This window comes from Entelurus aequoreus, linkage group LG07 (genome assembly GCF_033978785.1).
Source record: "Entelurus aequoreus isolate RoL-2023_Sb linkage group LG07, RoL_Eaeq_v1.1, whole genome shotgun sequence".
Classification (NCBI taxonomy): domain Eukaryota; kingdom Metazoa; phylum Chordata; class Actinopteri; order Syngnathiformes; family Syngnathidae; genus Entelurus; species Entelurus aequoreus.
Genome location: NC_084737.1, coordinates 35,347,572 through 35,375,364, shown reverse-complemented (window position 1 = coordinate 35,375,364; position 27,793 = coordinate 35,347,572). Strand labels below are relative to the sequence as shown.

The window sequence follows — 27,793 nt, the reverse complement described above, 5'->3', positions numbered from 1 at the left end:
TTTTGTCGTTGTCGCCCTGCAAAAGTAATGGTGACCAAGAGGTGAACGAAGCACAAAGACCAGTGGTGCATGCATGTAAAAAAAAACCCCACAGCATCACTAAATTATTAACTTTTCAAATCTGGAGAAGTGTTGAAATGACATTTTTTTTTTTTTTTTTTTTTTGCAGCAGGCATGGGCAATGGTGTGTGAAAGTGCAGCAATGACAGGGTTAATCCGACCCATATGGTGTAGCAGGAGGTTGGGTCCTACTAGCAGGAGAGGGAAGGCAGAGCAGAAGGGAGAAGACAGCAGGACGCACACTTGCAACACCTGCACCTGGTCGCTCTATTTCCTCCCGCGGAGTGATATCCCATCCGTAGATGCCGAAACTTTGAAGGATTTCGTTTGACTAAACTGTTCTCTTTTCTTCTCCTGAACGTGGACTTTTCCTTGAAAAACGCTGAAGAAAAAAAATAATAAAAAGGATTATTTCGCTTTGCCTGGCCGTGACTCTCCACAACTTTTCGTCAAAAGAGTCCAAATCCAAGGTAGGGCTTTTTTTTGGTTCGAACTTTTAACCGGTGTTTGGTTACTTTGTGTGGAGAAACGAGCTTCGAAGCTCGGTTCCTATTTGTGGATGTTGAGTTCACAGCAGGTATATAAGACCACTTACTTAGCTCACATGTGCACTCTAAGCTAGTCCTCTAATTATTTGATTCGACTCGAAAACCTCAGTTTATTTTTACTAGAGACGCCCAAATCTGTCCTGTAGTTAACACCAAGCTGTTGAAAGCAGAGAAAAATCCATCGACCACCTGGTTTTTAGGTCAACATGGAGATATATGCCCTTTACAACATACATTCGTCGTCATTACATATTTTAATTGTGGAATGTTCCCTTTAAGCCAATATAGACTTAAAATGTGTCACAAGTAAAGAGATGGCTCACATTTTATTTTTAGATGTTTTTTGTAGTATTTCCTGTTGGCTCTTTGAAGTGAGGATTATTTTAAAGTGACAAATATTTTCTGATGTCACATCTCTTGGTGGGTTTTTTGTGTGTGACAATAAAGCGATTCTATGGATAGATATGACATTTAGCACCTTTTACAAGTTAAGACATATCCTAAAAACATTTTCCTAAATTGTGAGCACTACTTTTGAGGGTAAAGTGTTAGAAACTAGCTAATGCCACTTTTTCCTGGCAATCATTCCAATTCCTTCAGATCAGGAATGGATAAAGTCCAGCCCAGAGGTCATGCTGTATGTGGCCTACTTCTTGTTTTTTCTTGGCTGTTTAAAATGTGGCAAAATATCACCCAAATACAGCTAGTACAATCCACCCACCCCACACACACACAAAATATGCATTTAGTAGGGTTGTAACGATTATTCGATTATTCAATATTAAAGTACCACTGATAGTCTCACACACACACTAGGTGTGGTGAGATTACTCTCTGCATTTGACCCATCCCCTTGTGCATCTCCTGGGAGGTGAGGGGAGCAGTGAGCAGCAGCAGTGGCTGCGCTCGGGAATCATTTTGGTGATTTAACCCCCAATTCCAACACTTGATGCTGAGTGCCAAGCAGGGAGGTAATGGGTCCCATTTTTATAGTCTTTGGTACGACTCGGCCGGGGTTTGAACTCACGACCTACCAATCTCAGGGCGGACACTCTAACCACAAGGCCACTGAGCAGGCTTACAATTGCTTAATATATTGATTTATATTCCTTAGATTCAACTACATCCATCTGTGCTCAGCAAGTTGGCCTTCTGGAAGATAGGTATCGACCCAAGATCGTTTTAAAAGGGGTTCTATCGATTTTATCGATAATAGAAAAGGAAAAATATTGGAATAAGAACGGCAGACTTTAAAAAAAAGTTTAGCACTTTCAATGACAAAGATGTTAAACGTTAGGTCTGCCTGCCTGTGGCGACATCAAAACAATAATGGCAGGTAGCTATGGCGGTCGAGAAAGGTCCTAACAAATGCAAATGCCAAAAGACAATATCAATAATTTCAACACAAAAGCTTTGTTTGCAGCTTGATTTTTCTTGGCTGTTTAAAATGTTGCAAGATATCACCCAAATACAGCTAGTACAATCCCCCCACACACGCACACACAAAATATGCATTTAGTAGGGTTGTATTATTTGATTATTCAAGATATTGATTTATATTCCTTAGATTTAACTACGTCCATCTGTGCTCGGGAAGTTGGCCTTCTGGAAGATAGGTATTGACCCAAGATCGTTTTAAAGGGGGATCTATCGATTTTATTGACAATAGAAAAGGGAAAATATTGGAATAAAAACGGCAGACTTTAAAAAAAAGTTTCTTACTTTCAATGATAAGGACGTTAAACGTTAGGTCTGCCTGCCCGTGGTGTCATCAAAACAAAAATGGCAGGTAGCTACGGCGGTCGAGAAAGGTCATAACAAATGCAAATGCCAAAAGACATTATCAATAATTTCAACACAAAAACTTTGTTACAGCACATTTGCAAAAGCCACAACAAAGACAAATGACACAAGACAATAATTTAAAGCCGCAACACAACTTGAACCACAAAGGACGCGACCGACACAAAGGACGCACCAACTTCTGGAACACAACATCATGAAGCGACAACGGCCGCCAAGGAAAAAATCATTTAATCAGAAAAAAATAAATACAAGAGATGGATCAAAGAGGCTATGGAAATTAGGAAGCATGGAGCCAACACCATCAACAGGGATGAGGGGACATACATGCTTTTGCGCACTGTCTTTCATCGGTGATGCCAGGGCGGAGAACAGATACTGTATGGCCTAGTCAGGGAAATTTATTCAGCAGGTAAATCTACTGTTAAAATGTTGGTTACTATAGTTTTATTGAAAATTGCTTATATGTTGAAAATGTGACCAGGATAGGTTTCCTCTTGTTGATTCAACCTAAAGTGTTGGTTGCACTTTATTCAAATAAAATTTTAATGCATTGGCCAGTAATTGTTGTTTACTTGCTTGTTTGTATCATAATTAATTCAAACCTAATTCCCTTACAATAAATAACAGGAATATAGGAAACTTGATCTGCAGTGTCCAGTATCCAGTATTTATTTTACAGTCACACTGGTTGATTTACCGTAATTTCCGGACTATAAGCCGCACCTGACTATAAGCCGCACCAGCTAAATTTAGGGGAAAATACAGATTGCTTCATATATAAGCCGCACCCGACTATAAGCCGCAGGGTTTTGATGTGTAATTAGCGTAGTATATAGGGGTTCCTGCTACCACGGAGGGGATTGTCGGGACAGAGATGACTGTTTGGGAACACAAAGCGTCCCATTTATTAACAATAAATCTTTCAATCATTCAATCAAACTTTCACATCTTTGACATGGCGAACAGCATTCGTGCAGAGTACAAATAATACAACGGTGCAAAGTAATACAAAGTGCTCGCCTGTACGTTATTAAAATAACCAGCCTACCGGTATATGAAAAGTCAGTCTTTAATCATTGTGTCATCATCTTCCTCCTGCGTACTAAAACCACCGAAATCCTCTTCGTCGGTGTCGGAGAAGAACAGGCCGTAAATAAGCCGCACCCTTGTATAAGCCGCAGGGACCAGAACGAGGGGAAAAAGTAGCGGCTTATAGTCCGGAAATTACGGTATTTTGCTAAAAAGTTACTAGATTGATTTCTACTCACTGAATCGTTTCAGATTGTATCAATCCCAAAAAATATATATAGTCTCTGAATCCTATCGGCAATCACAAATTCTGAATCGAATTGAATCGTTGCTAAAAATAATCGTTACGCCCCTAGTAACAGTGCTATTTATCTGGCGGCCCAGGGACCAAATCCTGACCAAGAATAACACCAGACTAGCCCCTTAGTTAAGTTTAAAGATTTGGAGAGACTTTCACATTTTTGCAGCAAATTAAATATAATACAAGCACTAAAGTGCTCCTGATGTAGAGATGAACTTGGACCATTTAAAACAAAGTGGCAGATCCTTGCATTGGCATTTTAACCTCCTAAAGGGCTGAATGTTGCATTAAAGGGGCTATTTTTTCAGAAATTGACAATTGACACAATAGTTTGAACAAAAACAAATGTCTACTAGAGACAATACTGATTCTGGAATAAGAAATAATATAAAAAAGGGAAGTCCAGCCCCGCGGGGACGGTACTTAGCTTTTTGGAAATTTGGCCCCTAGAACAATTTAGTTGAATAACCCTGGTATTTACACTATAAGAATGTTGAGTAATACATATACGGTAGTTGCTTATTTAGGACCATGTGCTTAAGCTTATTGAATAAATCACAGTAATGTATTAGGGCTGTCAAACTTAGTACATTAATGCAGATTAAGCCATTATCATTATTGATCTGATTAATTTTTTAAGCAATTAACCCAAACTGTATGTAGCGCAGAATGGCGCAAACTTCCTGAAATGTCTTTGGCAACACATTATGGGCAGTTTGCCCAAGTCGTGTTAGCGTTGCGCATGCACAAATGAGCAGTTGATCTGGTAGTGACTGGCTACAGAAGCAAGCAAGTCATTATGGAAGACACTAATTAAGGACTCTCAAATTTAGGGCCCGCAGGTCCATATTTTGTAGCCCTCTATGTAACTTCATACTTCAGTGCAACAGCGGTCCGTGCACCCCGGGTGGATTATAGTTAAATATATTATGGCAATCTTGAATCCCACTAGAAAGAACATTAACTACATTAACGGTACACACAAAAACTACAGCATTACAAACACACTTTGACCAACATAAAGAGCAACTTCCTGTAAGCAAGAAGAATTGTCTGTGACCAACTCCTGGGGAACGTAACCGTGTCAAAATCTAAAATGTTTGCACTCAGTTTTTACATTTCCAATGACTTAAGGCCTACTATAGCTCAGGTTCTCTCTAGCTGTTCGTAGAAGTATTTAACACATTTAGTCGTGTGGTTAAACCTGGTTTTGAAGTGAATACTCTGTGAGGCCTAGCTTCACCTAGATCCTACCTTGGACCAAATCTGAAGGAAAAGATTCCAGATCCCGAGTCAGTTGAGGACTTGAATGATACCATAGACAGAAATCCCAACTTGATGTTCGTAGAAGGTTTGACAAAAGAGGAAATAATCAATATTGTGAAAAAATGTAAATCCCAGGGCTCAACTGATTGTAACGGAATTGATGTGGAAACGATAGAAAAGGTTATTGAAGAGATTTCAGAACCTTTAACATACATCAGCAACCTATCATTTCAAACAGGCAAACTCCCAGATAAAATGAAAATAGCAAAAGTCGTACCAATTTATAAGACTGGAGACAAACACCAGTTTACAAACTACAGACCTGTTTCTCCACTTCCACAATTTTCAAAAATTATTGAAAAATTGTTTAACTGATTGAACAAATTCATAAATAAAAATGAAACACTCACAGACAACCAATACGAATACAGAGCGAACATTTCAACATCAATGGCATTAATCGAAATAAAGGAAGAGATAACCAATGCTGCTACTGTGTTTATGGACTTAACAAAAGCATTTGACACAATCAATCATAATATCTTAATAAACAAATTACAAAGGTATGGAATCAGAGGGTTGGTCTTGAACTGGGTAAGAAGCGACTTAACCAACAGAAAGAAATACGTGAAGCTAGGCGAACACACATATACAGAGCTGAAAATATCTTGTGACGTACCTCAGCGATCAATGCTAGGACCAAAAGTGTTCAATCTTTATATAAACGACATTTGTAAAGTTACAAAGGACTTAAAGTTAGTGTTATTTGCAGATGATACAACTGCACAGAAGAAATGAACAAAATAAAGAGAGTCTGTTTTTGTCAAACCATCTTTGAATCTCAGTAAAACTAAAATAATGCTATTTGGTAACAGCAGAAGGGAAAGTTATACACAAATACAAATAGATGGAAAATATATTGAAAGAGTAAAAGAAAACACATTTTTTGGTGTAATAATAGATGTTTAAATGAACTGGAAATCTCCTGTAAAAAATATACAACATGAAGTAGCAAGAAACACGTCAATAATGAACAAAACAAAATATGTTCTGGACCAAAAATCACTGCATATTCTCTAGTGCTTGCTAGTGTTACCATCTCTGAGTAATTGTGTAGAAATATGGGGAAAGAACTACAAATGTGCGCTTCCTTCACTGACAGTGTTACAAAAAAGATCAGTTAGAATAATACATAATGTTGGATAAAGACAACATACAAACCCTTTATTTATTGAATCAAAAATACTGTTATTCAACGATTTGCAAATAGCTAAAACTATGCACAAAACAAACTATAACCTGCTACCCAATAAAGTACAACAATTCCTCTCAAAAAACAAGGAGAAATATAACCCAATCAAATTTAAAACATTTGTATGTACGTACAACATTTAAGACCTTCAGCATATTTGTATGTGGAATTAAATTATGGAATGGATTAAAGGAAATCAAACAAAGCACCAATATGATTTACTTTAAGAGGCTGTTCAAATTACAAGTGTTCACAAAGCACAAAGAAAAACAATTATGAACATCTTGAATCTTTTTAAAAAAAATTAGATAATGATTATTTGAGTATTTAATATTTGTTTACTTACATATGGTATATTTATTTATTATTTATTTGTTTGTTTATTCACTGTTCTGTTACAAACAGAGAACAAGGAAATTGGATAAACTTGCTATGATATGAAAAGGGGTAGGATTAAATAAACTCTGCTTCTTCCTAATCCTTTTCGGACATGCTGTAATGAAACAACTGGAAATATGTGATGCATTACATTGTATCGTATGCATGTTCGAAATAAACTGAAACTGAACTGAACTACACCTTCAGCGGCCCCAGGAAAATTGAGTTTGAGACCCCTACGCTAAACATCACATTGACCTTCTTGATAGGATATTTGAGTACACAAATTATGCAGTCTCTGCCGGAAGGAGGTTTCTTTTCACTGAAGCGCTTCCTGCTTAGAATAGCAAATTAATTGGACAAAAGAAGTAATAGTGTCACATTAATGTGGATAAATGTTTGGTTATAAAAACATGAACATGATGTTAAATATATAAACATGTTAAGGGGGGTCTGTTTGCAGCTTGCTCAAAGTTAAACATTTTTTCAAAATCAAAAAATATACAAAGAAAACCAGCGGCTAGCTTATGTTACCCATCCATCCATCCATTTTATACCGCTTGTCCCTCTTGGGGTGGCGGAGGGTGCTGGATCCTATCTCAGCTGCATTCGGGTGAAAGGCGGGGTACCTTTGGTAATTACCCAGAACATGTATAGTTTTAATATATCTACATTTTACACAACTAATTATTCATCCATCCATCCATTTTCTACCGCTTGTCCCTTTTGGGGTCACGGGTGGTGTTATTTTGAAAAAAAAATTATTGTCGGTGCGAGGAATTTGTTTGCCGTTTGTTACTCACCGCTGTATCGTCATGAAAATGAGCGCATACACAAACACAAAAACAGTTCGAGACAAGCAACTAACTATTTGCAGTCATGGTGTTACGAAAGACGAGGTGTGTCCAAAGTGCGGCCCAGAGCAAAATTTTTATTGCCTCTCAGCACATTATAGAAATACTGTTACTTAAAGAAATCAATTTCAAAAACGTAAAAAGTGGAATAAAAAAGCTAACAGGTAACGAGGAAACGAGAAAAAGTTAAAATACACACACTAATAACACAAAGCAGTCCTGCAGGCTGTTTTTTTCTTTAAAAAAATCTATGTATTGTACTGGTTTTGCTAGTAAAATATATCAAAATATCCCATGCATAATTAGATTTGTCAGTCTTCGACTCTCAGTGGAAAAAGTTTGGACACTCTCGTAATAGACTAGACATTCAATGATCGTTACTGTTACCTATCGCTATCATTAGCTAGCAACACACAAAGCTAAAATGTGCGTGTTACGTACATGGAACCCATAAAAGGGAAGGATATAATGCATAAAACATTATATTCTGGGGGGGGGAACCAACCAGGTAGACTTGACCGGTCTGCTTGGTTGGCCACGCCTATAAGAACAACTGATAGGCAACACGTCACAGTGGTCAGGTGACCCTTCTGAAGAAGACTGCAGATAACAGTCGAAACATGTCCAGGAAAGACTCCATCTAATATACCGAAAATATGTTTTTTATAGATTACATTTGCTGTATGTCACTAGCACAATAACAGATACGAAGAACACCACCAGCTGAAATATATTATAATTTGTGCTTCAGGTTCAGCAAAAAAATGATATTTATCACAACTACAAATTCAAATGAAAAAAAAAGTTTGTTTGCCGAAAACAAAAGCAAGTCTCTGAGAAGCGAATAACAATTGGCACGACAGTCACGTTGTTGTTACGATAGATTATACATTTCATAATAGCTAACGCTAGTAGCTAAAGGAGGTCTGGACCCAACCTAAGGGGTCTGGGGTTATACTACTTAGTAAAGTTAAATGATGCGATCGCTTCCGCTGTAAGTTGATGAATGATAGCTTCCATAATTTAGCCCGGTCATCGAGGCTTGCTGGGGGACAGGGAGTGTGAGGGGCACGCGGCGGCCATGAACGGGGAGAACTGAGGCAGTGGAGCCAACTGAAAGCAGTCATGTCAGGAAGGGGTGCTTGAGTCCAACTTCCATCCATCCATTCATTTTCTACCGCTTGTCCCCTTTCGGGGTGGCGGGGGGTCGCTGGAGCCTATCTCAGCTGCATTCGGTCGGTATGTGGAGTACACCCTGGACAAGTTGCCACCTCATCGCAGGGCCAACACAGATAGACAGACAACACTCACATTCACACACTAGGGTCAATTTAGTGTTGCCAATCAACTTGTTAAGTAAAATTGATAGAATTGAATTTTTTATTTTATTTTATATGCAGCCCTAACAAATACATTGAACCATGTTGTTAATGTAGTAAAAAAAAAAAATTGATCAGCATAGCTTGACATATTGATTTGGTTTTTGTGTTTAATAATCAAGAAGCACCAGCGTTCTTCCATTTTTAGGACTCTTTGAACACCCTTACTAAAGAAGAACACCAAAACTAATTCCTTTTCAAACTTTTCGTAAACGCTTTGTGTACCGTGTCGCAGGAGGCCTTCGCCACATGGATGTCATGAGAGCGAGTGAGGCCCGCGGGATGGCTTATAGGCCGAGTGTACAGGGGAGACAATTTAATGGACTCAGCTTTTAGTATTCATAATTTAGATGGGATACTCTCCAGCAAAGTGCAGATGCATAATGAATGCTTGAGTTAAGGTCTTGGTTTCAACACCCCTAAAGTGTCAGAAATGGTTGGTGCAAGGACTACCTGTGTCTTTGAACTGTCACCGATCTCGCTCATCTACCTCTGCTAGCCTGCTCTGATGAATGACAACCACCAGGGAGGCAAAGAGAATAGTTGATGAGGGTCTTATTTGATGTTTTGTGCAAAAAAAAGTTCAATATATTTTGCAACATGCAAGGAAAAGACCACTGTTGTCTTGGAAAAAGGCAGACTTTTTCCAATGCCTCTGTGCACATAGAATTATACAGTCTAAACACACACCTCACTACATTCACTCTTTAAATAAATAATAGGGCTGTCATATTTTCCAGAGCAGGTGTGAATATTTGGACTGCACTGTACATCTTGCCTTATTGGACAGCTGCAGGCCACACTTCTGATCAGAGGCTTTAAAGACAGAGAGAGAAAGAAAGTATCTTTTTCAGTCTCTGTGTTCCTCACGGGGCACACTATAATAATCAGTCTTTTTTTCTTCTTTTTTGGTCCAGATTTAGATCCCTGTGGGCTACCTGCATGACTGTTACTATGACAACATCTGGAGCCCAACTCCTCCTGTTGGCCTTCTGTGTTTACAAAGGCTGGGGCCTTCAGCAGTCAGCGCCACGGGTTCGCCTCTCTTTCAAAGGTGAGCTGTAAAGTCGCACATGCACAGGCCTGTGCACTTTATTGTAGGCTTTGCTTCCTCTTCATGCATACAGTATGTGTAGAGCGCCTTTCCTGCCACATGTCAAAAGGCTACGCCACTGGAAACAAAAGGTGGATATTACGTGCGCAGGGCTCTTCATGAAAAGTTACCTTCCACACCCTTGAAGTCACATGCACTGCAGCCACACTCGCTGTTTCGTCACCATTATGACTTCTGACAGGATGGCACCTGAGGGACATTTCACAAAATGGTCTATTAGCACTCAGTTGTCGCCTCAAGGTGGAGATATTATTGCGGTTTAAATCTTAGTTTTTTTGTCATTTGGGATTTCCCCATAAATCTACATCCTGTCCTTAAAGTCCAATGACAGAAGTAATTTGTCTTGGCACAAGTTGCCCACAAAGGACTTTTAATATTAGTGGTTCATTCATTAATAATTATCGAAGTTGTTTTTGACAAATACATTGTTAGAGGTTAAAGAAGTCAAACTATCCAAGTCTTGAAATTAATTTTATGTAATAATTTTAGTGAGCAGCACAGTCTATTCAAGTACTTTATACAATTCTGAACAGCAAGGTTGCACTAACATCAAGTATCTACATTCTACATTATATTATTGCTGTCCGTGGGAAAGGGATATTCTCTTCCATTTACAAAATCGGCATGAAGCAAAAAAAAAACATGTTTAATTTTTCTCTCTTGCTCTTGAAGGAAAGGTTAATTAGATGCATCAGATTATTATTTTAATGGTCAAGCACATTTTTGTATACATGTTTTAATGTGCCATAACACTTTTACGCTTCTTCAGTTACTTTCAATATATTGATTATTGCTGCATCCTGACATTATTGTTATTGTTAGCAAAATATCATGATAACATTGTATTGTATTGTATGGCTGTAACATTAATTAATTAAATTGGGGATGAGCCGACCAGTATCGGCCGATTTTCGTGAAAAAGTATGCGAACAGCCATTGCTGATTTATGTCTTTTAATGCCGATCACAAAAAACAATCTCGTCTGGCCAATATTGTATTTAATTTTAGTTCCCGGGCTGACGAGCTAGCAGCTAATTATGTATCTCCATACAGTGTAGAGCTGCTCTCCAAAGTTGATTATAATCACCTCATTATGGCAAATATACTGCATTTCTTAATATCTTAAGTATCATTATCACTTAACATTATCATTAGAGCATGAGGCTAAACATGTTACACACCGAAAAAAAGCCAGTAGCAGGTATGCTTATAGCTAAGCTAACAGCTAAGATAGCTTAAAACAACACCAAGAAATAAGTGCTTAGTAAAGTTTTAAGAAGTGTAGATGGAAGCTTGTTGCAGCAGAATGTAAGCAGCTATTATCAGGAAATTAACAAGTAGCTTAATAAGAGTCTAGAGAGAAGATAATATAACAACAATTGTTGGTGTCAGCATTGTCCCAGTCAGTACACAACACATAGGGAGAGTGGATCGATCGGTGGTGTTGACACCAAGTGTAATATCAGTATATGAACGGCATGAAGTTTGTGCTACATTTTATATGTATGAAAAGTGCTATAAAAATAAAGTTTTTGCGAGCTGGTGCCTGTCTAAGAGTTTATCAAAGTACAGTTATAAATCACTGTTTTTCTAATAATTTGAATTCAAAACAGTTAAACTAACCATCGGAAGTTTTACCGTGGTTATCATTATTGCCGTTTTTTGTTACATCCCTAAATAAGTGTAACTCTTAAAATTGACAAAATCCAGACTGGATGAATTATTTTTTTTCTAAAATAATGTACCCATGTTAACAAAGTCATTCACTGCTTGTGTTGTTCTAATTTGTAATCAGAGACTTTTTGTTTTGTTTGGTTTTTTATTTCTTATTTATAACCTGCTTCTAGTCTACACTCAGTATTTTTTCTAACTTTTTTGCTTATTTTTAACCTATTTTTTAATATACTTATTATATATTGATTCTCTCATGTTAGCGCAATTTTAATGATGATTTGCATTTACTAGAAAAAAAGAATGAAGCACGAACATCTTTTGTGTATATAAACAATTTTCCCTAAAATACACATTGAGGATATAGTGTGTTTTATCCGATTACTCTGTTAATCGAATCAAACAATCGATAGATTACTAGAATAATCAATAGCTGCAGACCTATTGTATTGTATACAATAGGTCAATACTGTTATTCCCATCCCTGAGAGGTGTCCCGACTGGTTATAGACATTATAGACCAGTGGTCCCCAACCTTTTTGTAGCTGCGGACCGGTCAACGCTTGAAAATTTGTCCCACGGACCGGGGGGGGGGAGAGAGGAGGGGTGTATGATTTTTTTTGTTTTGTTTTTTGTCATAAAGAAGTACAATCATGTGTGCTTACGGACTGTATTCCTGCAGACTGTATTGATCTATATTGATATATAATGTATATATTGTGTTTTTTATGTTGATTTAATAAACTTTTTATTTTTTTATTTTATTTTTTTCTTGTGCAGCCCGGTGGTTGGGGACCACTGTTACAGACCACAGTGAGCCTCCACTTAATCAATATAAAAGGTTGTAGACTTCCACCAAAAAATAGGCTGCTTCTAGAATTCTCTTCCATTCCTCCATGACATCATCACAGAATTAGTTGATCTTCATACACCTTGCACTCTTTTACCTTCTGTTTGAGGGTGCCCCACAGGGGCTCAATAGGGTTAAATTCTGGAGACATATTTGGCCAGTCCATCATTGTTACCCTCAGCCCCTTTGGCAAGGCTTTGGTTGTTTTGGAGGTCTGTTTGGGTTTGTTATCATGTTGGAATACTGCCCTGCAGCCCAGTTTGATGATGATCATGCTTGTTAACGTGTGTTGTTCTCCAATGAACACTTTACGACAGTTTTATGTTCCCCTTTACGGCTATTCATGCTGGAGGCGGGGCAGTGGGGGCTGCTGGGATATGGCACAAGATGGAGGGAACTATGTGGACATGTTGGCTGCCTCAGTGTCTGAATAAAACTCAATATACTTAATATACGTTGTGTCTACTAAGTCTATATCAACATTGGTAGCAGAGGATGGTTTGAAGATGGCTGCGAACTACAGAGTACCGCCGAAGTTTGACGAAACCAGGCCGTATGAATGTTGGAAAAATGAAGTTAACATATGGGCACGAGTTACCGAACTCGACAAGAAGAAGCAGGCGCTTGCTGTGGCTTTGGGTCTGGAAGGACGAGCCAAGGATATCGCTATGGAGATACCAGCAGACGACTTGGACAAAGACACTGGTATGGCGACATTACTAGCAAAACTGGACGGTGTGTTTCAGCAAGAAGAAAAGGACCGCGCGTACGAAGCGTATTACCAGTTTGATCGTTTAATGAAAGACAGTTCCGTTTCAATGGCAGACTACATAATTGACTTTGAGCAGCGATACAACCGAATTAAAAAGTACGACATGGCGCTTCCAGATGCTGTGTTAGCCTTCAAGTTGTTGGACACGGCCTGCCTCGATGAGAAAAACAGACAACTTGCACTAACGGCGTGCCCCGACCTAAAGTTTGCGTCCATGAAGTCGGCACTCAAGCGGATTTTTGGAGCGAAAACGGCGCCAGGTTTGTCGCACGGGATTCAACTAAACCAAGATGCAGCTTTCTTCACTGAACAACGACAACGACAAGGACAGGGAAGACGGAACACGTTTCAACAGAAGAGTGAAAGGACACCGTTGCCGGGCACCAACCCATTGGATAAGTTCGGTAAGCGTTCAAGATGTGCCGTTTGTCAAAGCACATTTCATTGGGCCAAGGACTGTCCTTACAAGAAGAACGAACAAGTAAGACTAACAGAAGACGAAAATGTAGAAGAAGTTAACATAACGTTGTTGACAAATGACCCTATGTCTGACGCTGAGATTTTCATAACTGAATCCCTGGGATCAGCCATCATAGACACGGCATGCACTCGTACAGTATGTGGGGAGAAATGGCTTGACAGTTATGTTAGTTGTCTCAGTCAAGAGCAGACAGACAAAATGATGAGGACAGAAAACACCAGTTCAAGACCATTTCGTTTTGGAGATGGCAACTTAGTATATTCCACCAGAAAAGTGAAACTACCTGCCAAAATAGGACAAACAAAATGTCACATTGAGACAGAAGTGGTCAACGCTGACATTCCACTGCTGCTGAGTAAGTCCTCACTGAAGAAGGCAGGAACTGTTTTAGATATGGAGAATGACAGAGCAGTGATGTTTAAACAGCAGATTCCTCTTGAGTTCACCAGCTCAGGACACTACTGTGTGGACATAAGAGACAAAAACAGCACAACACAGCAAATGAAAGATGACGTGATACTTGCAGCGACAGCTGAAGATGAAGTCCTGACAGTGACAGAAAACATGTCTTCAGCCGAAAAGCGCAAAATCCTTCTCAAGCTACACAAACAGTTTGGCCACGCATCTGCAGACAGGCTGCAGAGGCTAATTCAAAGCTCGGGTAATAAAGACAAGGACTGCCTCACTATTTTGCAACAAATAGTGCATGATTGTGACATATGTCAGAGATACAGCAAAGCGAAGCCGAGGCCAGCTGTTGGTCTGCCTCTAGCTACCGAATATAATGAGACGGTGGCGGTGGACCTGCATGAGTTGGAGCCAGGAGTGTGGTATCTACATGTGATCGACCAATTCACCCGGTTCAGTGCAGGAAGCATTGTGAAGACAAAGAAGGCCTCTGAAATGGTCAACGCCCTCATCCACACATGGATAAGTGTTCACGGCCCTCCTCGTATTTTGTACAGCGACAACGGTGGAGAGTTCAATAATGAAGAGTTTCGTGACATGGCCGAAAACTTCAACATCGAGACGAGGACAACAGCAGGATACAGTCCCTGGAGCAACGGGCTGTTGGAGAGACACAATCAGACTCTCACCGACATCCTACTGAAGGTGAAACGGGAAAATGGATGTGACTGGCACACTGCCCTAGACTGGGCTCTTATGGCTAAGAACTGTATGCACAGTGTTCATGGTTATAGCCCACATCAACTGGTATTTGGTCAAAACCCTAACCTTCCCTCTGTATTAATTGATAAACTACCTGCACTCGAAGGCACTACTGTTAGTGCAAGGGTAGGACAACACATATCAGTGTTGCATGCTTCTAGGAAGGCTTTCACTGAAGCTGAATGTTCAGAGAGAATAAGGAGAGCGTTACGTAAGCAGCTCAGATCCACAGATGAAAAATATGAGACAGGAGACAAGGTCTATTACAAACGAGCTGACAGTACAGAGTGGAAGGGACCAGGGGTAGTTATTGGTCAGGATGGGGCTGTTGTATTTGTAAGACATGGTGGTATCCTTGTTAGAGTACATCACTTGAGGCTTAATAAGTTACACACAACTGCTCAAAGTGAGGTTCTCGATGACACAAACAGTGAGATAATTGTACAGAATCAAGCAGCAGACAGTGAAAACACAGATGTAGTGAACAGAGCCACAGGTGGCTCATTCAGTACACAAAACACAGATGCTGATAACGAACAGGAAAGTGACAGAGAGTCCAATGCAGGAGAGGGAGCTCATTCGTTAGTGACTCATAATGATGTAATTCAAACTCAAATGGAGCACAATGTCTATAATGATAACCCTGTTATTCCTGTGTCCAGTGTCAAGGTAAAAGCGGGACATACTGTAACCTTTATGAAAAGTGATGAAAGTGTTCTATGTAAAGCAAAAGTCCTAGGTAGAGCAGGCAAAGCCACAGGAGGGTATAAAAATTGGTATAACCTGCAATTTATTGAAAATGATGGGAGTCATGGTCAAAAAGAAGCTGTTGATCTGTCACGTGTGAATAGTCTCAGCATTGAGTCCGATTCAGAAGTCATGGATGCTGATGTACTTATAACAAAAGACATATCATTTGATGAAGCTAAACAAATAGAGATTGAAAACTGGAACAATAATAATGTTTTTGAAGAAGTTGAAGATACAGGCCAAAGATGTGTTTCCACCCGTTGGGTCTGTAGTCTAAAAGAAACTGAGAACGGTATTGTGCCTAAAGCTAGACTTGTAGCCAGGGGTTTTGAAGAGTTCAATATCCAACAGTTGCAAAAAGATTCACCAACCTGTGCTTCTGAATCCCTGAGGTTATTGCTAGCAGTGATTAGCCAAAATCAGTGGAAGGTCCATTCTATGGACATTAAATCTGCCTTTTTGCAAGGCATGGAGTTATCAAGGGACATTCATGTTCAACCCCCCCCAGAAGCAAACAGTAAAGGGGTGCTATGGAAACTTAAGAAATGTGTATATGGTCTTGCTGATGCATCACTTTATTGGTATAATAGAGTGAAAGAAATAATGCTGAGCACAAGTGGTAAAGTGTCACAAGTGGATCCTGCAGTCTTTTATTGGTTGGATGAACAATGCAAAGTTAAAGGGGTACTTGCATGTCATGTGGATGATTTTCTCTGGGCAGGTTCACAAAACTTTGTAACTGATGTGATTCCTCGACTGAAGTGTGCGTTCCGTGTGGGACGTGAGGAACATGATAATTTCTGCTATGTAGGAATGGACATTGCCACTGTAAATGGTGTAATTGAGATGAATCAGCAGGACTATATTGACAACATGCAACCCATAAACATGCAGCCAGCACGTGCTATACAGAGAGATTCAGCTCTTAGTGAAACGGAAAGAGAGCAGCTGAGATCAAAAATAGGACAAATTCTTTGGGTTGCAAAACAAACTAGACCTGATGTTATGTTTGACGCTTGTATTTTGGCATCTATTCTGAAAAATGCTACTGTGCAGTCCATTCATGATGCAAATAAGGTGATTCGTAAACTTAAAGCAGGAAAGGTTACTCTGAAATTTCAACATTTGGGTAATAGTGATGCTTTGAACTTGACTGTCTTCAGTGATGCCTCGCTGGGAAACTTGCCTGATGGAGGTACTCAAGGAGGGACATTGATCACTCTCATGGGGGAAAACGGGAAGTTTTCTCCTCTCTGTTGGCAATCTAAGAGGATCAGGCGTGTGGTGCGGAGCACCCTTGCGGGAGAGACACTCGCTATGTCGGATGGAATAGACAATGCTATTTTCCTTTCTACTCTTTTTTCGGAGCTCACTACTGGGACCACCAAATTAAATGCTCCCACGTTGGTCTGTGTGACTGACAATCACTCTCTTTATGATGCCCTTAAGTCCACTAAACAGGTCACAGAGAAGAGACTTCGGTTGGATATAAGCGGGATCAAGGAGCTCATTCAGAGTAAAACAATCAAAAAGGTGCTCTGGTCAGTGACAAAAGCCCAACTAGCTGACTGTCTGACGAAAAAGGGGGCATCATCCCTAGTGCTCTTGAAAGCACTATGTGAAGGACTGTGGAATCCACCCTAATTGGAATTCACCCTAATTGTTGTTTAAAAAAAAAAAAAAAAAAAAAAAAAAACACAGGCGAGAATGCTGATTGTATTTTGTTATTTTTCTTGAATGTTTTTCAATTGCCTTTTCCCTTGTTGCACTTGGCTTTTGTTTTTCTTATTTTAAAGAAAGAAGAGGGAGATTGTTAACGTGTGTTGTTCTCCAATGAACACTTTACGACAGTTTTATGTTCCCCTTTACGGCTATTCATGCTGGAGGCGGGGCAGTGGGGGCTGCTGGGATATGGCACAAGATGGAGGGAACTATGTGGACATGTTGGCTGCCTCAGTGTCTGAATAAAACTCAATATACTTAATATACGTTGTGTCTACTAAGTCTATATCAACAATGCTCTGGCTCAGTATGGCGCAGTACACAGTTGGCATTCATTTCCCAGTGCCGGAAACTTTCATGCAGCCCAATACTGTAGGCAAGGCACTTCGCTTGACACCATATGAACCAAATAGGTTCATCTTGGTCTCATCAGACCAGTTATGGTTTCAGTAATCCTTGTCCTTGGTCTGCTTGTTTTTAGCAAACAATTGCAAAGGCTTCTAACGAGGATGACAGCCATGCAGACCAAATGCAGTGTATGGTCTGAGCACTGGAAGCTGACCTCTGACCCCTTCAACCTCTGCAGCAATACTGGCAGCACTCATACTGTGCATCTATTTTCCAAACACCGCCTGTCGATAGGAAGCTGGGCACATGTGCCGAACTTCTTTGGTGGACCATGACGACGCCTGCTCTGAGCTGTTTAGATATAGATGTCTGTGTTAACTTATTTTAGCGGACGGTAAATTTACACAGGTAAACAAGCTACTTTACGTTGTGTCAAAGTGTCATTTCCTCAGGGTTATCCCATGAAATATTAAATATTGGCAGAAATGTGAGGGGCTACTATATGGTTACCACTCATTACATTTTATACACAAGAGGACTAGGATAAATCACATGACAATTTTCCCTTCTTTTCGGCAGATTCACACATTCACACTCGTCGAGCCACTACATACCTGTAAATAAGAATTAGAGGTGTGAATAAGATTTATGGCATTCTTCTGCATTTAAGACATTTTTGTCTCAAGTTGTAAACGTGTGTCCGTGGTTATGATCTTTTAAAGAGCCCCCATAGGCAGATTACAGAGATATATTGGATAGATATGTTTGACAATTGGCAGCTGGGGGGTTTCTTTTAAATTCAGCTTATTTTATAAGAATGAAAACAGCTGTCTGCTGGCTTGTCAGCAAGAGTTTTATGTTATGACCTCTCTGGCTAATTCCCTCTGCATAAACAGCTTACATGTACATGCCAATGTAATTTCAGTAGAACATGCACAAATCCTCAAGTCTGCTCTTGAATGTGTTTAACCATGCAGGAAGTCCCAAGTGTACAAGGGCTCATACTTGGACATGTCCACGACAGCTGAGAGGTGTTCACTTAATACATTGTTGCTTTGGTGGCCACACTCGCTAACCGCCATGACCCTTCCCCCTAATACCAAACAAAAAGGATAAAAGTTGGAGTTAGTCCAAATGTTTTCTGCGAGTCCAAGGGTTTATTGTTCATTGTTTGTGACAGCAAGTCTCTTTGTTCCCAGAGGCGCCTGCGGAGGAGGTTTTGGGCCGACGACGGCCCATGTGACTTCTTTGAGCTGGCATGAGTGACACCCTGAGATTCTGAAGGCCTGGGATCTTGTATTGTTCCTTCTCTTGTGTCTGTCATTCAGACTTGAATAAGAGAACCAGTGGATGGAATTAGTCGGCGTTGCTAGAGCAAAACGTGCCATGTAATAGCAGTTGGTGATGTGAAACCGTCATTAGTGCCTAGTGACAATTTGTTGTAACCTGAGAGCTAATAGTGACCCAGTTGTAGCGTCATACTTGAATTGTGTGTCCGTCCTAGTGTTTCCCTGTCAGAGGCAGAATGTTGTCGGGGGTTCTCTGAGTGTTTACCGGATGATGGCAGAACATTGTTGGCTATTTTTGGAGACGTGTATAACTATAGGGGTGTGGTGTTTCCACATTTAGGCCGTTCAATAAATCCACGCTAGTTCGGCCCAGCTTGTCATCCTGTGTTTACCTCACAGAACCGGACCTCGTCCCACCTCAAATACTGCATCCTCTGTCGCCCGGAGATCCGATTGCACTGCTTATTTTAGTTGCACCTTGACTACATCCTGTTTAACACTGACCCCCTCAAAAAGGAAGATGGCAGCCACTTTGATGTCAATAAAGCATGTGCTCAATCCCTGTAAGCTAGCTTCTGAGGGTCATTTGTGACCATTTGTTCTATTATAAGCCTGCTGTCTTTGACATGTCCTGATATGTGGCATGCATATGGTGGGAAAATGTGTCTGTTCCTTATATAGTATTTAAATGTCACAAATAATTGTTTGATAGAGTACAACACATGCAGTGCCAAAGTATGTTTCTCTCACAGCAGATGAAAATTGTTCTATCAAAGCTTTCACGGGAAGAGAAAAATGCTGAAAAACCTTTCCAACAGCATGTCTTAACAGGTTCCGCTCGGCTGAACACAATCCTGATCTTAAGAATTAGCTGCGCTGACCGTGTTTCTTAAGGGAATTTCTTTTCCGCCTAACTCCAGCGGGTGGGTGGCGCCATTTGCACAATCACACAGTCAGGACATATGAATTATTCACGTCCTAAAAGCGAAGATGTTTCTTAAAAACGCTCCGTGTTGAGTTTTATTCAAGCACCTGCACGCATTTTCTAGAAAGGAAGTGAGAAGTATGGTGTTCTAGTTCATTTAAGCCAGTAATGGAACATGTTTGTCGTATTAAATACAACAGCATTTGTTGCAACAGCTTGGATGCTACACTCAGCTTTGTAAGAAGGACAATAAGAATCGCTCATCTCCATTGTGAACCCTTAAAATATAATTTACTGGTCTTTGATACTGTAGATAAAGACACATTTTACTTTGTGTTAGCATTAGCATTGGTGTTAGGGTTGCCATTCCCTTAAAAATTAATAAGGGACATTTTGTTGTGGGATTGGACGACCAGATTTTTGTTTGTGTGAAACAAGTTTTATACTATCCACAAAGGTTGAATGAAACTGGACTCTATTGTTTGTTGAGGATGTATAACTTTTAATTCACCTTTGATGAAACTTCATAAACAAACAAGATACAAATTGCCTCAATTCAACCTGTAATGATTACCATTACCAGAATGGCTGACTTTCTACACACACATTTTTATACTATTTGTCTCCAACCAAAATTAGGTGTATGTTTTGAGTTAATATAAATACATGGGAAACACATTGTTCAAGTATTATTTTTTCAAATGCAAAAATAACAAAACGAACACACTAGAAATAAACATATTTAACAGATCTCTAACGTGCTTAACCTAAAATAGTTACAGGTATCCCACCAGCTACTTGTTCGAGACCCCTGTAGTGTCGCTATCATAAAGCTGGAGTAGGTTTATGTTAAACAACTTAGATACAGTACACAATTATTTTTTTGGAGTATAAGACATCATTATCATGATGACAAGAGAGCGGCGTTGCTAAATGACACTTCTAAAGACAAAGAAAAGGTCTTAATTACCTGATTGCTTTTTTAAAAAATTTTTTATGTCAGTGCGGTAAAAAAAATCACATTTAGAGTCAGCTGTCCAGAAGCTAGTATGATAACACAGTAGATAGCTGCCACCAAGCTAAGGCTGAGTTACAGCCAAGGCAAAAAAACGGAACGGCAATGAGTTTGATAGATGAACGATCAGACACGCTGTGGCAGACTGCTGTGAAGCGGTTGTCATTCAATGGAATCCATTCATATTTTACACACTATTGTTTATTCTCTAAGTAATGAAGATATGGGACAAAGTGCGTCACTTGACAGCTCATTATAGGACACACATTTTTGCTTCTGAACAGGTGACAATTCCGTTTTTCAAGGGACAGCAACTCTATTTGGTGCTAATTCTACTGTTCAGGGTTGAGTACAGCGATTGTACAAAAAATGTTGCAAACTAAAATGTTCACTGTTTATCTCAAGACATTCATTAATTTAGCTTGCTGAATTTAGAATATGTATATCTTTAAAATACAGTAGATGTAACGGAAATACCTTTTTCACAGAACTGATGGACACTCGGGCGGCACGACCCTTCAGTTTTTCCTTTAACACAAGTGACTACAGAATCCTCCTGATGGATCAAGACCAAGGCCGCCTATACCTGGGCAGCAGGGAGTACCTGGTGGCTTTGGATATGCACAATGTCAACAAAGAGCCCCTAATAGTACGTACAAACACAGACAACTTTCCTAAATTACTATTTGGCAGCTGTGTAATGTCACTTAAGTATTTGATACCTTCAGGTATGATATAAGAAGCAGATCTTAAAGGGGTCATATGTAAAACTCAGTTTTCTTGGCTGTTGGCATCTGTTTGTGTTATTGGGATTCTCATAGGTGTCGAAGATTTGAATTAAAAAAATTGAGTTGTTGAGATATTTATAAAACAATTTTTCCTTGTTCCAAGAGAGTTGTTTCAGCTTTGCCCCGACTTGTGACGTATACCAACTTGTTAGATCAGCGGAGATCTTCATGCGTGGTAAATGTGAGACCAATAGGCTAAAGATGCTCTGTAATAGGTTATAATAACCAGCACAATTACCAGCCTAACATGAAGAAGTCCAATAACAATAGTTACTGTTTATGCCAATTTGACAAATCCATTGACAATTGTGATGATACGTTAGCGGGCTAACATTGCAGCTTAACCGAGGACTATATGGTGATGCGATAGATAGTCTAGGTATAATGAAATATTCTTGCATGGATGTACATTGTTGTTTCAAAAAGGCAGACAGCTATTATAATACCACGTAGCCTGTATATTAAGCTATACGGACTGAAAGGTGATGAAAAAAAAAGCTAATAAACTAACTTTTGACAATGAGAGGCTTTAATCTGTTCGGTTTGAAAGGTTCTTCTTCGTTTTCCTCTCACTGTGGGTCAGACTCTGGCTCGTTCGTAAGATTGGATGCTCAATTATTTTGCTGTTCCCATTCACAATAAAAAGTAGCATATCGTTTAAACTTATGATATTTTTGGTACAGAAGCGAATGACTGTCGGAGTTGAGACGCAGTCGCAGCTAGCTGGTGGGGGCTAAGACATGGAGGTCATTTGCATGTAAAAAAAAAAAAAACCACCACAAAACGACTAGTTTGAAGAGACACTCAAAAAGGGGCTTGAAGATGGGTCTGTTGAGCAAAATGTAGGTGCCAATGTTACAGGTTTTGTTGACCACAGATAGCGTTGTAAATGTAGATTAAAATCATGATCTGACCCCTATAAATGGATAATGTAATTCTTAAAAGAAACCTGGTTCTTTGGAATTTTACCCATCATCCACAATCCTTATGTGAGACCAGAACGCACGTCTTTCCTTTTTTTGTGCGTTTTAAATGGTAAAAAACTGCTAGTGCGAGGCGACTAACAATGCAGATAATGGGGAGTCATCTCGTCCCCCTATAAAGCTCTCTTAAAAACAGCTATGATACTGTAACTTATTTTCTGGCCACATTGATTTTGAAGAGCGCATAGCAACAAACACTACTTCTGTCAACCACAACGACCGAGAACACTTCTGTGTTTGCAACCACTTAACATGGCAGACTTTGTTAGAGCATTGGAGCGTTCTTTTTTAGCTCTTTTTAGCTCTCGTTTCATGGACGAAATAAGAATATATCAAAACAGTCACTTATAATGTTCGCTCTCACTGGGATGCCGATTGATGGGATGGTTGTATCTTTCAGCACTGAACGTGTTCTCTCCTTGCTCCTCAGATAAAAAATGCTGGGAGCAACTGCACATTTGCTTAGTCTTCCTAGCAATGTCAGATTTTATGCTGCATTGTATTTGTTTAGAACCAAGTTGAAAACAATTATCCACTGCTTGAGTTGGTCCAGATTTTTTCACATAGTATGTGGAATTTTAAAGTTGGTGCCACAACTCTCTACTTTACCGGTGAGATACATGATTCATAACCTAGCATTAACTTTTCCAAACTCAAAGTAGATGCAGCAGTAGAAGACGAAGCTCAAGTAGCAAGCATTACTTCTCGCTAGTAGCTGGAGTAGCAGTGTGAGCATGGTGATGTGAGCAAGGTCACTATGTCAGAAAAGTAGTTCCTCTGAGTTAGCTCTTCCAATAACTATGTTGCTATAGCTACACAGCCAGCCGTGTAAAAACAAACTTGAAACGTGGGCTAACACTTTACAGATAATTTGGTTTGGTCTATTCATAGTAGTTCATATGATTGTTCTTGTTTCTTTGTAAATCTAAATTGTTGTCCTATTGTATTGTGAGTGCGGAGCAATGCGTTGTTACTACGTCAGAAAGGCAGTTTTTCGGTGTTAGCTCTTACAATAACAATGTAGCTATAGCGTTGTTAATATGCAGGTCATGACAGGTAAATGGAGCATTGTTCGAGGTTTTTGGAGCTTTTTTTACAAGTGTTTTATCGATGGAATAGTTGATTCCCCATTATCTTCATTGTTAGCCACCTCATACTTACAGTTTTTCACTATTTAATACACCCAGAAAAGGGAAAGACGCGTGTTCTTGTCTCACATAAGAATTGTGGATGGTGGGCAAAATTACAAAAGTGCAGTTTTCCTTTTGAAGTGACCAAAATAATATAAGTATTAGATGTTATCCTGAACGTGCCTGATGCGTTATATACATACTTACAAAATGTATATAAAATGTTAGCAGTTTTATTGAATGTTAGCTGTTCATTTACTGCATTGTTAGCCGCCTCTTGATAGCAGTTTTTCTTACTGTGTAGAGCTGTTTTTGTCTCATACAAGGATTGTTGATAATGGGCAAAATTCCAGTGCAGTTTTTCTTTAAACAAGATCAAATACACTCTCTCATAAAATGTAACTAGCAATTTCCCACCTTTTTAAGCCTTTGACATATTCCAAAAACACATTGTCATGTTTACATGCCAGGAAGTAATGGACTGTTTTTTGTCTTTGGTTGTTTGTTTCAAGTGCAAAACATATTCCTTGTTAACAAAGTTTTTTTATGTTCCATAAACTCCCCCAACCTTAAACATATGATTACAAACATCACCAAAATGTTTTAAGAAAGTGTTTTTATTGACTACCCTAAAGTTATCTGACATAATATGAGATCATTGCAGTTTGGTTTCAGGCGCAAGCCCAAAATAAAATTAAATCAACTCAAAGACAAAAAGAAATGAAGCACATTTTAGTGAGTAATACAAAAAACAGAAACCAGATGTTTGTATTAAAAACATTCTCTTTTTTTCTTCCGCCATGAATCACAAGAGCCTTCACATTCATTTGGTGGACCTAAAACTAAACTTGTCTATTGTGATTGTGCATTGTGGGTTTTACTATGAATTACAAATACAGTACATAAAAAAATCCTTGTCAATTGACACATTTATTTTGGAATTGGCCACCATATTTTTTTAGTTTTCTTATTAGCAACTCATTTATTTACCATTATTGTTGCACCTAAGCAAGAGCCCTATTGATTTTTAACGATAGAAACAGGTTTGATGGCGCTATATTTGAGTTAAGGCAGTCATCTGGAGTCGGTTGCTACACTGATTACAGTAATGCCACTTCTTTGTTAACTTTACAGCAGTGTGCCACGGAAGTGAGAATGAACAACATAAAAAGCTCTGAGAAGATAAACAGCCACCAGTATTAACCCTGCCTTTATTTTGTATTTCTTGACTATCGCGGCTGAGATCGTCATTAAATAAAGTAGTGGTCATTCAGTGCATGCTCTTTTTAAGATCAGAGAGGGGAAGAGGAGCTTATCTTTCCTGAGTAGCCTGGGACAATATTTTAAGAAGGTAGAATTGCCTGAAAGACAACAACTGGAATGAACAAAAGTAGTAAACACGACTACTGTGACGTGACGGTAAAGGAGACAATATTGGATGTAAATGATTGTTTCAAGAAAATGGCTCACATCAGTAATTGTTCTCTTTTTATTGTTTAATTTAATTCTCTTTGCTGCACACAGGTGGATACTGCACACAAATGGGGTCCATTTAAAAAGGAATTGCCTGGAATTTTTTATCATTCACAATCATTATGAAAGACATGACGATGGATGTTATTTGTTTTTTTAATTCTAAATAATAAATACTCCTTTCTGAGCTGCCACCTTATTATGGGAGAGGAGTTTGCATGTCCCAATGATCCTAGGAGCTTTGTTGTTCGGGGGCTTCTATGCCCCCTGGTAGGGTCTCACAAGACAAACAGGTCCTAGGATCAGACAAAGAGCAGCTCGAAGATCTTTATGATGAAGAAACAAGGAGGACTCCGATATCCCTCGCCCGGACACGTATCACGCGGTACCTCTGGGTTGGCTGACCGATGTGGTGGTTCCTCTCTTTAAGAAGGGGAACCGGAGGGTGTGTTCCAACTATCGTAGGATCAGGAGGAGCACTGTGGTTTTCGTCCTGGTCGTGGAACTATGGACCAGCTCTATACTCTCGGCAGGGTCCTTGAGGGTGCATGGGAGTTTGCCCGACCTACATGTGCTTTGTGGACTTGGAGAAGGCTATTGAGCTTGGTCTGCATTACCGGCAGTAAGTCGGACCTGTTTTCAGTGATGGTTGGACTCTGCCATGGCTGCACTTTGTCACTAATTCTGTCCATAACCTTTATGGACAGAATTTCTAGGCGCAGTCATGGCGTTGAGGGGATCCGGTTTGTTGGCTGCAGGATTAGGTCTCTGCTTTTTGCAGATGATGTGGTCCTGCTGGCGTCATCTTGCCGGGATTTTCAGCTTTCACTGCATCGGTTCGCAGCCGTCTAAGCGTCTTTTCGTGTCGTTCTCACCATTTTTGGGTTCTAAATGGCCGGCAAAGTGTACCAACTTGTCGGAATACATCCTCAGACTTCTTCTGTCCAGCTGAGATGCATGATTTTTTTTATTTACAATAAACTTCCAGGGAGGAAACACCTCGCCAGTTGATCATGTTGAAATTGTACACAGGCTTGTGATCACCGCACCGCTACAAATAGTTTGTCTGAGTTCGCGCTTAAATAACAACATCAGTATTTCATGATTAATAGTCAAATCATGAAATTTAAATTGAGTATTGTTGTCAGTTTTTGAATGGTGATTTATTGGATTTTATGGGTGAAATGAGGGTGACTTATTTGTTTATTTACAAGTTAGAATGCAAAAAAAAAAAATCCATTCGTCATGTGTTTCATAATGTTTGTGAACGATAAGCAAAATTCCAAAAACTTCAAGACTTGTTTAATTTAAAACACCATTTTTTACATGATGTATAAGTAGGGGGTCCATGCTTCATCTCTATCAGTTTGAGAGTCCTTGGCCTACTAAAGGTGTTTGATGGTATTAAGGTCCTCTACACCAGACCCATCTAAAAATGTCTCTATGTACATTGCGTTGTGCATTGTGAACAGAAAAAGGCCTTTCCAAAACAGTTCCCACTTCGTTGGAAGCATATTATTGTACGTCCTTCAATGTGAACACTCTAAGAAGGCAGTAATTTTTGCTGTTTTTAAAAAAACAGATTCATTGGCCAGCATCTGCAAAGCGAAAGGGAGAATGCCAAATGACTGGAAAGGGAAAACAGGTGGGATCATGTATTTACATTCTTTTCTTTTAAAATGGAGAGGATGCTTCTTTCAGCAGCATGCTTGAATTCATTGCTCTTTGTCCAGGGTGAATGTGCCAACTTTGTGCGGTTGATTGAGCCGTGGAACCGCACCCACCTCTACACTTGTGGAACGGGAGCTTACCAACCCATCTGTACATTCATCAACAGAGGCTGGAGGGCAGAGGTGAACACATATAAAGTTCCCCTGAGCGGCATTCATGGATACATTCCCGGAGCATCAGCAGCATTGTCCTGCTAAATATTTTAGGAGTACAAACTGGGACACTGATTTGTTTATGATTTTCCTATACTCCCTTGTGACGTTAAAGCGATCTATTTTTATGCATACTCTCCACTGTCTAATCTGTCTCTGCAGGACTACCTGTTTCGATTGGTCTCTGGGTATGTGGACTCTGGGAAGGGAAAATGTTCCTATGATCCCAAACAGGAGAATGTTGGAGTTCTTATTGGTATGATTATTTAAAGACCAGCAGGAAAATAAGAAAATATTTTTTTAAAGTTTGTATTTCAATGTAGTTTTTTAATATGCCCTATTTAGATGGTAACCTGTATGCGGGTGTCCATATTGACTTCATGAGCACGGATGCGGCTCTGTTTAGGACAATGGGCGGGAGAAGCGTCATCAGGACGGAGCAGTATGATTCCAGGTGGCTGAACGGTGAGTAATGGTGTGCGTCTACTTGTGTGCGCATACTCGGAGGTAAACCTTCCCCATTGCAGGTTGTGGTACTTGTGTTTTTTTGCTTTAC

General features: G+C 39.6%; 2 protein-coding genes across 2 annotated transcripts in view; both read left to right on the top strand.

The window, feature by feature from the left end:
• The first annotated feature begins 209 nt into the window (after positions 1-209).
• LOC133653730 (semaphorin-3F-like) overlaps positions 210-27,793 on the top strand; it is a 48,040-nt gene continuing 20,456 nt past the window's right edge. The window contains exons 1-7 of the mRNA XM_062053357.1: positions 210-530; positions 9,791-9,927; positions 21,469-21,629; positions 26,937-26,999; positions 27,088-27,207; positions 27,400-27,493; positions 27,583-27,702. Coding sequence (XP_061909341.1) covers positions 9,816-9,927; positions 21,469-21,629; positions 26,937-26,999; positions 27,088-27,207; positions 27,400-27,493; positions 27,583-27,702 — 670 coding nt within the window. The 5' untranslated portion in view covers positions 210-530; positions 9,791-9,815. The remainder of the gene's footprint in view (positions 531-9,790; positions 9,928-21,468; positions 21,630-26,936; positions 27,000-27,087; positions 27,208-27,399; positions 27,494-27,582; positions 27,703-27,793) is intronic.
• Positions 12,935-17,604, top strand: LOC133653729 (uncharacterized). The gene is made up of 2 exons (XM_062053356.1): positions 12,935-14,874; positions 16,845-17,604. The coding sequence occupies exons 1-2, from the start codon at positions 13,015-13,017 to the stop codon at positions 16,845-16,847; spliced, it is 1,863 nt and encodes a 620-aa protein (XP_061909340.1). The 5' UTR covers positions 12,935-13,014; the 3' UTR covers positions 16,848-17,604.

Coding starts and splice junctions, on each gene's coding strand:
- LOC133653729 (XM_062053356.1), top strand. CDS start 13,015: ATGGCTGCGAACTACAGAGTACCGCCGAAGTTTGACGAAACCAGGCCG.